General features: G+C 41.1%; 1 protein-coding gene across 9 annotated transcripts in view; it reads right to left on the minus strand.

Moving 5' to 3' along the window:
- Positions 1-13,877, minus strand: part of Ttll5 (tubulin tyrosine ligase like 5) — a 273,386-nt gene that overhangs the window by 37,100 nt on the left and 222,409 nt on the right. For all 9 annotated transcript variants that reach the window (XR_010044946.1, XM_063241307.1, XM_013155221.3 and 6 more), the window contains one exon: positions 46-128. Coding sequence is in view for 8 of the 9 variants with exons in the window: in XM_063241307.1 (XP_063097377.1) it covers positions 46-128 (83 nt within the window). In the remaining variant the exon portion in view is untranslated. The remainder of the gene's footprint in view (positions 1-45; positions 129-13,877) is intronic.

Raw genomic sequence — 13,877 nt, forward strand, 5'->3', positions numbered from 1 at the left:
CCTCCCTTCCTGCTGTCCCCAGGAGGAGGCCAGGACACCACTCACCTGTGGAGCTGGGCACCGGCACAAAGGCTGAGGAGTTAAGGCTGCTCTGGAGCTCGTTCAGCTGCCCTTCTGTGCAGGAACCTCTGAAACACAAAGGTGTGTGTGTCAGACCTGCAGCCAGGACAGGTCGGGTACAGACCTTCATGGCCTTCTCTCCTGCTCTCGGTCTGCCCTCTCATGTAGCTCATTCCCTGTTCTTTCAACACTTTGTTCAAATGACCAATGAGTGACCAACCATTCGCCTTCTTCTGAAATAGTACATATGTCAAAGCTGACTATCTACTGCCCCCCACTGGAATGGAGGTTTCAGTTCTCTGCTGTGTCTCCGGGGCCAGGTACTCAATGCTTGTTTAGTGAAGAAAGTACCTTGTATGGCTTTACTACTTCCTAACAAGACTCATTCTTTCCTTTCTCCCTCTCTCCTTTCATTCCTTCTGTATTGAGGATTGAACTCAGGTCTTTTATACTGAGCTACATCCCTGAACTCCTGCCCTTCTTTTTCACTAAGTTGCCCAGGCTGTCCTTGAACTTGGGATCCACTTGCTTCAGCCTTCTAGAATGCTGGGATTACTGGCCTGCGCTACCATGCCTGCTAGAAGACATATTTTAAAAAACCAAGTTTCATGTAGAGAAGTGGTTCCCCACTGGGGAAGGGAGGAGGGACAGATTTTGTCACACCTCCTCCCTGCCATGGGCATTTGGCAGTGTCAAGACAACTGTGGGTGCTCCTGGGTAGGTGCCAGGGATGTTGCTAAGCATTGGACAGTCCGCCCAAACAAAGAATTAACTAGTATAAAGTGCTAAGGCTGAGAAATTGTTTTATTGCACCTCCCCTCGTGCCAACTTTGATGGGAGGCAGGGCAAAGCATATGTTTCCCAAATTCTGCAAATGGTTTGATGCCCTACAGACTGTGTCAAGTCTTTCTACTCTTTCAGGTCTCTGTTATCCTTTCACTGCATTTATCAAAATGGTAACTATAATACTGTATATGTGGTTGCTTCAGATCTGTCATCCTTGCTAGAATCTAAGCTTCACAAAGACAGAAATTGTTAACAGTCTTATTCATCATTGTATCCACAGCTCTCCAATACTGCACACATCAGATTTTGGTATTTATTGAAGGAACTGGATCCAGTGAACCCATAAACACATTTCCCTGTTGAGTTCTGTTGTGGCTTGTGTTTGGATGTCCCCCCAAAGCTTTATGCAATCATGGGTGGGGCTTTTTAGAGGTGGCTGAATCTTAAGTATGTGACTGATTCATACTGCAATTCTGGGATTAAGGGTGCTAGGATTAGGAGTTGGGTGATTACTAAATCAGCCCACTGATTGGTTTGGCACCACCCTAACCCAGTGGCCTGGATTCAATACAAAAGAGAGAAAGAGGTTTGTCTCTCTTCTTACTTGCCATAAACTCTTTCTCCTCTGCCACCCTGACTAGAAGCCAGCTAATTATGGACTGAAACCTCTATAAACTGTGAGCTAAATGAACCTTTCCCCTTGTCTCAGTAATGAGAAAAGTAACTAAGACAAGCTCATCAATTTGATTTTAGTTGACTTGTGAAAGTTAACTTGAGAGATTAAAACTTTCACATGTTCATTTCTTTGTTTTTGAGCAACATCCAACCCAATCGTTAGTATACCTCTTCCAATATGATTTTTCCACTCATTCTCTCACATAAAAATATGAAGCAGTCTTTGTATTTTTTTGGTACTGGCATCAAGGGGTAGACATTAAAGCAAATGAATATGGCACAAACCATGATAAATGCTCAGAGCAAAAGCACAGAGGTTAGGAGAGAATAAATGAGTGAAGTCTGGTTTTGATGGTGAAAAGTAGTCATGGATGGTCTTTCCACAATCATTTCAGTCACATCATGAGAAGGGAGCAAGAAAGAACACGTCAGGAAGAACATGCACATGCAACAGTTCTGGGCTCAGAAGGGGCTTAGAATGTTCTGGAAACCTTTGAAGACCAGCAAAGGGGCAGCCAGCGGTGGGACAGTCAGACAGCATTTGCCAGATTTCCTCAACAGAATCACCCTGATAATCAGTTTTCTACACTTTTCCTATGGGGATACTGATTCAGTGGGTCTGGCATAGGGTCTAAAAATGCAGGGTTTTTACAGCAGCCTAGAGGTGAGTCTCCTCAGCAGAGAAGATGTGGAGGCAGTACTCAGTAAAGAGGAGGTGGTAAGAGGTGCGTTTGGAGAGGCAAGTCAAGTTTTGGGTGCCCCCGTGGTCCCTACAGCCGTCAGAGAGACCTGGCCCTGTAGGACACTGCTGTCCTTGAAGTGAAGGATGCTAAACTGTCATCCGATGGCCCTTGCCCTCTGCCCCTCTACCCTCCACCAGCTAGAAGACAAAGGATCTGCAGAGACAGGAAAAGATACAGGAGCAGAAGAACGTTCTTCATGTTTTCCACAATCCTTACCTTGGTTGGCTACATCCGAAAAGCTAGGGACTCAATAAACCCAGCCAAAGTACCTGCTGATTGATATGTGCTTTTTGGGTCCCAGTGAGAAAGGAAAGTTCTGGAAGGCCTAAGAGGAGCTCTTTCCTTCATAGAGGCTGAAACCTGTGGGCTCACTGTGTTACTTCAGAAGCAGCTGGGTAGGGAAAAGCCATAGGCTTGGTCTCAATTTTATTGAAAGCCCTGGATATGTGAGTAGGCAGGCAAAGAGACACTGGGGGTCAGGCCCAGTGAGTCCTGGAGCCTCAGCTCTCTGGCCTTCTTTCTCTCCTCTCCTCCAGTTCTACTCCCTCCTCCCATGGGCTACCCACACAGCCTCGGGAGCCAGTGCAGAGTCAGAAGTGGAATCACACGATGCTCCTGTTCTAGCACAGGTTTCCGCTCCCTCTTTGATAGAGAAATGTGTGCACAGCAATCAGAGGGGAAATCCCTGGGTGAACTTTTCTACGGCAATAGTGGCGAGCAGCACAGGTTTAGGCACAAAACTGGTCAATATGCTTTTGTTGTGACAACATCATTTCCTTGGCAAAATACATCTCAACTTATGGACAGCCCACTCCTCAAGGAGAACTTGTCTGGAGCTGGTATGCTCATTTGCACTTGGCCCTGCAATGACTCTGCTGCGTTCTATACATGGGAAGCTATGGAGACATTTCCTGGGGTGTCTTTCAGTCAGGTACTGTGCTTTAACATCAGAGTAACAGGACTCCCTCCTGGGACTGCTGAGGATTAAGTGAGATGGTGAATGTAAAACACATCCTAGCGCAGTGACAGGTGTCATATTGAGAACTAAACAAACTATCGGTGATACTGTCATGTTTACTCAAGAAAATTGTTGTGTATTTCCTATAAGCCTATTTACATACAGAAATATCTAACTGGATGACTCACTGACTCCAGCATCAGTATGGAATATTAGTGCTAAACTGTAAAAGAATGGTCACATTCAGAAGCTGGAAAGTAGCAATTTTCTATTAACATTAAAAGGTAATTAGCTGGCAACCCATAAGGCAGAAAGCTCAAAGTCAAAATTGCTTTTGATCCCTTAGGAAGAGAAAGGTTTCACTGGAGGCTGACAAACTATTTCTTAATAAATGTATCTTTCCTGCAGAGTCAAAATGAATCACTATTCAACCGGGTATCAAATGAAGCAGGTGTCTTTTCTCAGGGGATGTGTTGTACAAACTGTGCACTTTTGCCCATGAGAGCAACGGTATGATGGGACGCTCTTCCAGTAAGACAGGCCCGTGGGAACTGTGACTGCCTGAAGAAACACTATCTCCCATCTTTTTTTTTTTTTTTTTTCTGTCTTTTTATCGGTACCAGGGATCGAACTCACGACTGCCTGCTTGCAAGGCAGACGCTTATGCCATTAAGCTAAATCCCCAGCCCACTATCTCCCATCTTAATCTTCATGAAACATCAAGTGTATCAGCCATGTTATGAAATTAACACTGTCCTCTCAACAGTTTTGTGTGTACGGATAAATGAGGATTTGATGCATGACATTTTCCAATCACTGTACCTGTAGAGTATGAAGGGACTAAAGATGAGCGTAAGAAAAACTAGAATTATTACATTATCAAAAGCTTTATAGGAGAAATAATGAAAAGCCTAGGCCACAAAGGGGTCATTAACTTGAAATTACACACAAGCTAAAGAGTCCAAGGTCAAGAAGAGTGGTTGCCGTGTCTGGCCCTGACTTGGGCTTGCTGGAAATGGTGTGGGCACCCTGGAGGTGGAAAGCGTCACAAGGTCAAAGGTTGACAGTTAGATGCTTGCTACACCTGAATGGTAACTGCCCTCATGTAGGACCCTGTCTGTCCATGATTTTTAAAAATTGCTTAAAGACAGGCTGCCGGATAATCTTAGCCACTTAAAAGCTATAATAAGAAATGTGGCCAGGTGTAGTAGCAACAAAGAATTAAAAGAATTCCATTAATTATATACTCCTTCCAATTAAGGCCACAGTTCCTCCAAGGACTTGTTTGCAGCTAGCATCCACAGAGTAAGTGTTAAATGTGTATTTTCTAGCCCTGAATTTGATTCACTAGTTCCACACCTGTTGCCTCTTCCATTTTTCTCAGGTCTAAGAAGCAACTTGATGTGCCCATTATTTCTATTTCGATTATTTCTATTAGGAGGGAACAGTTCTTCTGGGGGTTCAATGATATATTTCAAATAATATCCCTATAACATGAACTATTTCCTGCAGTAATCATTTTGACAGATTTCTCCTAGTGCAAGTCTCTATTTGGGGAAAATAAGCCAATCAAATGGCTGGCTAGGACGTCCGCTGGCATCAAGGCCACAGCACACAGCCAGCCGAGGTGACATATCATCTCCAGTCAACAGAGTCTGACAAGCAATAGCCCCATTATCCATAAAGCTTCTGATGTGCTTTTTCTGTGGATCTTCATTTCCTCTATTTGTGGTTTCCTCTGTTCTTTCTTCTCCTCATTATTTTGATCCATGGAAACTTTTCTGAAAGTTACAGCCTCTCTTTAAGGTCTGTTTTGTTCATTACTTCACCAGGTTAACTGTAGAGTGGTGCTGTATCATTTCACTTCAGGTTCTTTCAAGGCATTCCACAGCTCTAGCCGAGGACCACTTCTTTTTCTAGTTCAACGGTTTAGTAGAAGTTTATCTGGGATTCATATCATCACATCAGAGATGACCTTCCTGTAGAAGGGAGGACTCACACAAAGGGAAATGCTCAGATTGTACAGGAAGAGCAGAGCTTTCAAAAATGCTGAGCTTACAGGGCTGTAGCCAAACATATCCGGTTGTGTTTGTGAAGGTCCTAAAGACGACACTCTCAAGCTTGGTCATTTTTATAAAACACTGGTGACAGCCAATCTTTCTCAATTCCCAAAGGAGAAAGAAATCCAAGAGAGTGTGTTGCATTAAAGAAATGAGTCTTAAAATAATAAACATTTTAGTTACTCTTCTTGTTGCTGAGACAAAATACCCAACACCTGAAGTTAAAGGAGGAAAAGTTTATTTGGCTCACAGTTTGTAGCGGTTTCAGTCCATAGTTGGCTGGCTCCAAGGCAGAGTGCCACATGGCAGAGGGGCATCACAGAGGAGAAGCAGTTTGTGGTGGGCAGAAGGTAGCAAGACTACAAGGGGCAAGACAAGCCTCTGTCTGTCCTTTATATTACATCCAGGCTACTGGGATTAGGTCAGTGCCAAACCAATCAGTAACCACCCACAATTACTCCTAGCACTGCACAACAAATCAATCACATACGATAGATCCAGCCACCTCTGGAAAAGCCCCACCTACGGCTGCATGAGCCTATGGGGGACAACTAAACACAGCCATAACAAAAATGTTCTCTGACAGTGCTTAGCAAATATTACTCATAGATTAAGTATCTTCCAACTTTCCTTCCAAAATATAAGTGCCTCTTCTTTTTATCTATCAGTCCAGGGAGTAGTGATGTAGTTAATACACAAGTTAGCACACTAGTTCTTAGAAAATAACAATTAGAACATTATTAACTGTGCCTGATTTGGAAACTAATTATAAGACTGTTTAGTCCAGTAATAGAGAATAAGATTCTGTTTTATAAATATACTGCACACAATGCATTCCATTGCATTTGTGGTCACATTTTTCCCCCTGAAATTACACATATGGGCTCTTTCTTTTTATTAGTCTTTCTAGAGGCAATCTTTTCTATTGCATGTTGTCAACTTCATTCATTCCTTCAAAAGTATTCCACCAAAACCTACCATGTGTTGGACATGGTATGAGGCAAATTCTCTCATATTCTGCTACATGCCAGGCGATTCTAGGTGACTTCTGAATAGCACTTATATTTTTTCCATTCCTTTGTTTCCCACCTTATGTGAGATTTTACTTCAGTTATATCTCTTTTAAGTAGCTTATAGCTGAACTTTTAAAACAGGTGCAATTTGGAAATACCTCTTTTAATAAAAAATAAAATACCTCTTTTAGTAAAAAATAAAAAACATGGAAACATTTTTTATGGTAACACTTACTGTGATCACTCATATATTTGAACTTATTTCTGCCCTAGTTTTTGTTCTCGGTTTATCATTCTTTTGTTTGCCTGTCTTCCAGTGGATTCATATAGTTTCTACATTTCCCTTTCTTCCCTGTTGGTTTGAAAATTATGTATCAAATATTTAGTTATGTTTCCCTAAGAAAGTGAAGACTCAGTATTTCTGTCCTGCCCTTGAACTTGACACAGACCTATCTATACATCAACGATCTATTGAATCTTTCTACTCCCTGACTCTGTCTTTGCTGTCTTACATGTACTGTATTCACTTAAAGACCAACAACTATTTTCACAGTCATAGACATTTATTGACATTTTTATACATTTGTTGTACTTCATGGTTTCTTGGTATTCAATAATATTAGTTTCACTTTTCTTCCACAGAGTTTTTCTTAGTTGTTTTAGCAAAGGTCTGTGCATGGTATATAGTTTTAGACTTTGAGCATCTCAAATTATTGTTTTGTTTTCATTCTTAAGTGACAATTCAGTTATGTATAACGTTCTAGAGTCTAGACTGAAAATCACCTTACTGAATGCTCTGAAGCCAGTATCTGTTGTCTTCCGGCACTGGTGCTGCTGAGGAAAAGCATGCTGGCACTCCGCGTGCTCCTTGAAAATAAACTCAGTTTTCCCACAGGCAGTCTTTCAGACATCTCTTTATGCTTAGTGTTCTGGAGCTTTGCTAGGATGCAACCGGAGGCACATTTCGTTGGGTACACGGAATAAATATTTAATTGAAAACTCATATTGTCCTCAATTCTGGAAAATTCTCAGTTATTTTTCTAAAACAAATTCTATTACTACTTGTTCATGTATTCCTTAGGTCTCTTCTGATTGCCACATGTCATGCTCCACAAGAGACTTCTATCGACACGTGATATTCATAACATCTCACTATTAAAAAAATGTTAATTTATCTATAAAGAATGTCACAGTGACCAATTTTGTTGGCAGTATTTCTTAGTATGACATTTATTCACATGTATTGGAATTTTGGTTTGTAGGCTCACTTTGAATAGGAATTTCTCCTTTGTCTATTTGCTTATTCCTCCTCCCTGGCTGATGATTGTGTAGTGCCTCTAACTGTACCCCCACCTGCAGAAGTCTCCCCAGAGCCTGGCTTTGTACTGGCATTTCTGGGCCCTTGCCTCAGTGGTATTGGAAATACAGTCAGTTCTGTCATGCAAACAGTTGCAAGAGTACATCACTGTCGTCGTGGCTCTGAAGGTTTACTGTCTCCAAATAAGGACTCAGCCTCAGGCAGAGGGTCAGTCTTCCATTAGAGCCCACTGACATCTGGGGCTGGGCAATTCTGCAGGAAGAATGTTCTCTGATTGGCAGAATGCTCACAAACATCCTCCAACTCTACCCACTAGATCCACCCCCTCAACAATGGCAACCAAAAATGTCCTCTGCTGTTCATTCCAAATGTTTTGCACAGGGGCAAAATTCTTCCCAGCCCGAAACTCAGACTGACTTTCATGTGAGGAGTCTAGCTGTAGGTTCTCTTCCTGGTAAGGCATTTTCAGGTGAACTCCAGGCTGCCACTAATGTTTCTAAAGCAGTATGCATTTGAGGGGCTAAAGAGATATTTACCTTATTTTGAAGCACAGCTATGTCCTGGTGTCTTGCTTTCTTCTCTTCTGTTTCCTTGTCTTCTGTTCTCTTTCTCTCTCTCTCTCATCTCTATCTCTCTCTCTTTTTTAATCTATCCTTGCTATATGCTTGAAGCAGAAGGGGATAATAAAATATGAATTCACAGAGCCAACCTGACTGGGAGTGACTAGAACAAATTCTAATCTTTTCTTTTGTTTAAAACAAAGCCTTCCAAACTTTTCAGAGTTATTAGTGTTCAAGAAATCAGAATGTGTTTTAATTTCCAAGGCCTTGCTCGCTAGAACAAAATCACATTTAGAGTATCAACTCACAACAAAAAATGTGCTTTCTTTTAATAGGGAACAATGGCATCAGGAGAAATTACAACTCTCCCAACCAACAGTGTTACTGGACAAAACATATGTCAGAGAAACACTATCTCATTTAATCCCAAGAACAACTTCAAGATTACTTGCAAAAGAATGAAAGAGATGCTTAGGGGTATCTCTAGGCAATTAAGTAAAAGGGCCACGATTCAATCTAATTCCAGTTTCTGGGCTAAAAACAGTCAGGCCCTACTGACTCCCCTGTGTACCCTCCATAGGACAAATAATAAGGTAATTATTAGTTAGCTGTGCTTGATGCAGTGTCATCACCACCATCTACTCCACTTCCATCACTCTATTCCACCAGTGCCATTCACTGAGCCGCATCAAGGAATGGCCATTGAACTCTCCTATCTCAAAAGTACACCTCATGAGAGCCAGGATCTGCCTGCCTTTTCCACTGGCATCATGAACAGTACCTAGAGCAATGTAGAGCATAATGGACATTCGATACAGATGTGATAAGGACAAACACAAGTTCTCTGTCCTGTGGAGACGTAGAGGACAGAGGAAGCACACGAGGAAGAAAAGAATCTACAAGGGTAGACGGAGAGTCAGCTGAGAGGCTGAAGAGCGGGCTGTTAGAAAAGCAGCACCAGTGCGAGAATCTAAAACCCAATCTTGAATAAAAAGCCGGAGTTAGACTCAAGGGTTAAGGACACTGTGCAGAGCGGCTGCCAGAAGACAGAAGCAGTGATGGGGAGCAGGGCCAGGCAGCAGGCTGGGTGCGGAGGGCAGCACGGCATGGCGAGCGATGCAGGGAGGAAGGACTAGGAGTCAGAGCAAGGACAGAGTGAGCACTGACCCCTCGCAGGCTCTCTACATTTCCAGGAGAAGCTCTGAAGAACCCCTGGAGAGCTGACACTGAACAACCACTGCCTAGGGCTCATCACACATCTATTTCTTTATGAAGTAGCAACGTGGATAGTTTTTCAATTTTTACCTTATTCTACTTAAGTTGTCTTTTTGTTCAAGAAGAACCGATTCTGGTACTTTATAAAAAAGTTTACAGTTTTCAAATTTTTCTGTCACTCAGGTTTAAAAATGTAGTGGCATACAATTGTGCAGTGTTCTGGTGAATGTGCAGCCTCCCTTACATCTACTTGTTCAGTCTTTTCCCTATTTTTTAATTCGCTTACTCTTCTGGCAGTGGTATGTTTATTTTTTGATTCCCCGCTCCCCTGCTCCAAATCAAAAGAGGTTTTGAACTTAACTAATTTGGTTCCTTGCTTTTTAACTTTTACTTTATTTGTTTTTCTTACTTTCGTGTTTCTGTGCCTTTTCTAATTTTGTGAGATGAAAGCTTGGTTCAGAGATGACAAATGTGTGCCCTGCATACTCAGGGCTCTTGAGTCTCCCCAAATGTGGACACACTACTCATCTATCAGTGAGTCCAGACAGACCCTCACTGTTCTTTGCAGCACCACACTCTGGGCAAGCAGCTAACGCTACTAGGTCAGCTGAAGCCATCTGTCATTTGTATTGTATTCATTTCCTTTCAGTCCTTCTGTATTGATACATGAAAATGACTAAGATTATGAATTTACCTTTGAGTACACCTTTGACTACAACTGAAATACAAGTTCTGGTATGCATACTTCTTATTTTTGATATAGTCTATACTATGATTTTGGTCCAAGTTACTTAATGCTTTTAAATTTCTGAATTATTTGGGTATCATGCCCAGACTTTTATTTTAATATTTAACATACAATGGGCAACTGAAATGAATATATACTTCTCAGCCAAAGAAATGCAAATGGCAAATAAATACATGAAAAAAGGTTTAGCACCATCGGTCATTAGATAAATGCAAATTAAAACCACACTGAGATTCCATCCTACTCCAGAAAGAATGGCCAGGATCAAGAAAACCACCAATAACAAATGCTGGAGAGGCTGTGGGGAAAAAGGAACTCTTCTGAATTGTTGCTGGGAGTGTAGACTGGTATAACCACTGAGGAAATCAGTATAGAGATTCCTCAAAAAGCTAGGATAGGAAGTCCCACTTGACCCTACTATTCCACTTCTGGGCATATTCCCAGAAGACTGAAAACGTCATATCATAGTGATATCTATGCATTCATGTTTATAGCAGCACAATTAGTAATAGCCAGATCTTGGAAACAACCTAAGTGTCCATCAACTGAGGAATGGATAAAAAAGATGTAGTATTTTATACAATGGAGTACTACTCTGCTATAAAGAAGGCTCACACTGAGCTTTTTATAGGTAAATGGATGCAACTTGAGATCATACTCATAAGTGAAATAAATAGAACTCACGTGTGTAAATACCGTATTGTCTCCCTGGTGTAAGAAACTGAATGAGTAAACAAGATAAAAAGTCTTCAGTAAATACTGTGAAAGGGTAAGAAATTGCTCAAATGGGAAAAATAACTCAGGGAAAAGGAGAAAATAAGGAAGGGCAAATTGAGAGGATACAAATTTATATATCCACTTAAGATAGTGCTACTAATTCTATTAGTTCTTGGAACGAAACAATTCACATTCATAGGATTAGATCAATTTTGCATGTTTATAGCTAGTAATCTGAATAATTCTTTTGAAGATAACTGTGCAAAATACCAACCTTAGTTATATCCTACCACCTGGTTTTGAAAGCCTACATTGTCATTATTTTGGGTTGTTATTGTTATTTATTTGTTTCTTGTTTTTCTTACAATTTTTTGTTTTGGTTTTATTTTTCCCTGTAATAAAGGATAGATGTACATGTATAGGCTTACACATGCTTAAAACTTCTCCTAAAGAGTTTATAAGAATTGATTTTATTATGCGTGATGGTGTGAACAGCTACTTTGAAGAAAATGAGACATTATCGTAGCCATTGCTGATTTCCTATCATCTTGTTGTGAAGTCCAGTAATGTTTTTATTCTTTGTTTTGATTGGTCTTAGTTTGTTTTTTGAAGAAAACAAGAGACATTATGGTAGCCACTGCTGACTTCCTGTTATCTTGTTTTGAAATTCTGTGTTGCTTGCATTGTTTTGTTCTGGTCTACTTTGTTCTGTTTTGTTTTGATTTGTTCCATTCTCTTTAAAATAAAGAATATTTAATATACAAAGAAAAATTCCTGCATAATTTTTTTTTATACTGGGGATCCAACTAATGACCTCATGCTTACCAGGCAGGCACTTATGCCACTGAGCTAAATCCCCAGCCCCTGTATAGTATCTTTTCCATGATTTAATAAGAATGTTCCAGAATTATTCCATGAGAGCTTGGGGAGGGCACAAAGTTGTGCATCTATTAATTTATTACTTCTATTGTTCAAAGCTCTTTGTGTCCTCATGTTAGCAATTACTTGCCTATAATGGTGACTGTTCTTGGAAGTCATAATTTTGAGTTGAATCTATCTTTTATCATTTTTACCTTTGAAGGCACTTTTTTCTCTCAATTTTTGGCACTTTTTAAAAATCTCATGAATCTGATGTTCTTCGGGGAGCAGGTTTACTTGCTTGTGCTCAGTCCAGCTTTTGCAAGTTCTCCTTTCCATGCAGTCCTTGATGATCTCACACTGCTTTTCTATTTCATAGCTTTGACAGCCCTACACAGGGTATGTTCTATTCAAATTTTGCTAAGACAACACACTAAGAATTTTCTAAAATGTTATTTTGTTTCTTGCTGAATTTACTCCAGAGCGTGACAGAGTCTCTGAGTCTTCTTCATGAAGCTTTCTTTTACCTACTCCCTGGCCCCAAGAGTTTTCAATCTTTGCTGATCCTTAGAGAAGAAAACATTCAAGGGTCTACGTTCATGGAGAGAGTGACATGAATTTTAGGAAAGGTCAGTATAAACTGCTGCCCAAACCTTTTACAGGGGAATTTTCACACTTAGGTAAGAAAGAAGGGAAGTGAAGGATGGGAAATAGCCAGCATTTATATTACCATTTTCAACAACCATTTGAACATCCTAGAAAGCAGGGCTGAGAGGATTTCTGAACTACTGTGATGCTGGTAATTGGGACCTCAAACCTCACATACGCTAGGTAAGTATTCTACCACTAAGCTACATCCCCAGCCCTCACATTTTTATTTTGAGACTGTGTCTTGCTAAGCTGCTCAAAAAGGGCTCAAACTTGTGATCTTACTGTCTCAGCTTCCTGAGAAGCTGGAATTATAGATGTGTATCTCCATGCTCAGCTAACAGAGATCTTAATCTAAATAACACAAATATGAGTCCCTAAAGGAAGTTCCATTATTCCACAAGTCTCAAGTACTTCTCCACCCCAATGATCCAGATACAACCACTATGGCAACTTTTGCTTACGAATCGCTGCCAGTGACCATGTTCAGCGCCACTGTCCATGCCAGAAGCAAACCTTAGGGTTCTTAAAGTCATCACTGAGGCTGAAGTGATGAGGGCAGCAGAGGAAAGGCAGCATCTAAGTGGCAGACCACCTGGCCAGGCCCTCTTCTTGGAGTGAGAAGGTACCGTCTGGGATATTTCAGGTCTCCCACTCACGTCCCAGACTGCATGCTCACAGGAAGCCATGACATGCAAGCCCTCCACATTATTCCGTAGTCCTTCCTGTGCAGCCTCTAACAGAAATTCCCCAGCACCTCCAGCCCGTGAGTGGCACTAACTCTTCCTCCTTCTGAGTGTTCACTGGTGTGGACAGCTGGTTTCCCAAGTGCTTACTTTCTATTTTTCCCAAAGCAACATTTTAGGATAATTAATCTGCCTTTTCCTAAGCAGATACATGTGAATGGGCTGGGAGGGACTTTCAGAATTGGTGGTCTGCTGGGAAGAGCCTGAGGCTAGCACAGTAGGTGGCAAGAGGGCCAGTTTTGGCTCAGCCACTAACCCTGCGGGGACCTTGCTGCACGCATGGCCCTGCGCTGTGCCTCCATTCCTTTCTCTTCCAGTAGGAAAACTACATAATTACATATTTTAGAAATGTTAGGTTAGAGAACCCTATACTTAAGAAAGGCTATGCCACAGATTAAGTCATGTTTCTTTAAACTACACATAATAAAAAACTAAAAGGTTGACAGAAAATGGTTAACATGACATCTTCTGTGATCACATTAAGAACTTTTAGACTGGGTTGGGGATTTAGCTCAGCAATGTAAGCCTGACTAGTGCAAGGCTGTGAGTTCAATCCCCAGTACCAAGAACTTTTGGCCGCTGTTACTTCTGATTTTACCCCCTTCTCATTTTAATGACTCAGATGTTAAAAAGATATTATATTTATCTGTTTATTTTCTTCTGACATTCATCTTTGAGCATCTTTGAGCTCATAAAAAGGCTTTCAAGAAAGGTGACAGAAAACAAGTTATTTTGTGTAATCAGCATCACACTGTTGATCCAGCCAAATGTC

This window comes from Cavia porcellus, unplaced genomic scaffold, assembly GCF_034190915.1.
Source record: "Cavia porcellus strain 051 isolate PalLab524CR breed Dunkin Hartley unplaced genomic scaffold, mCavPor4.1 scaffold_31, whole genome shotgun sequence".
In the NCBI taxonomy this organism is placed as follows: domain Eukaryota; kingdom Metazoa; phylum Chordata; class Mammalia; order Rodentia; family Caviidae; genus Cavia; species Cavia porcellus.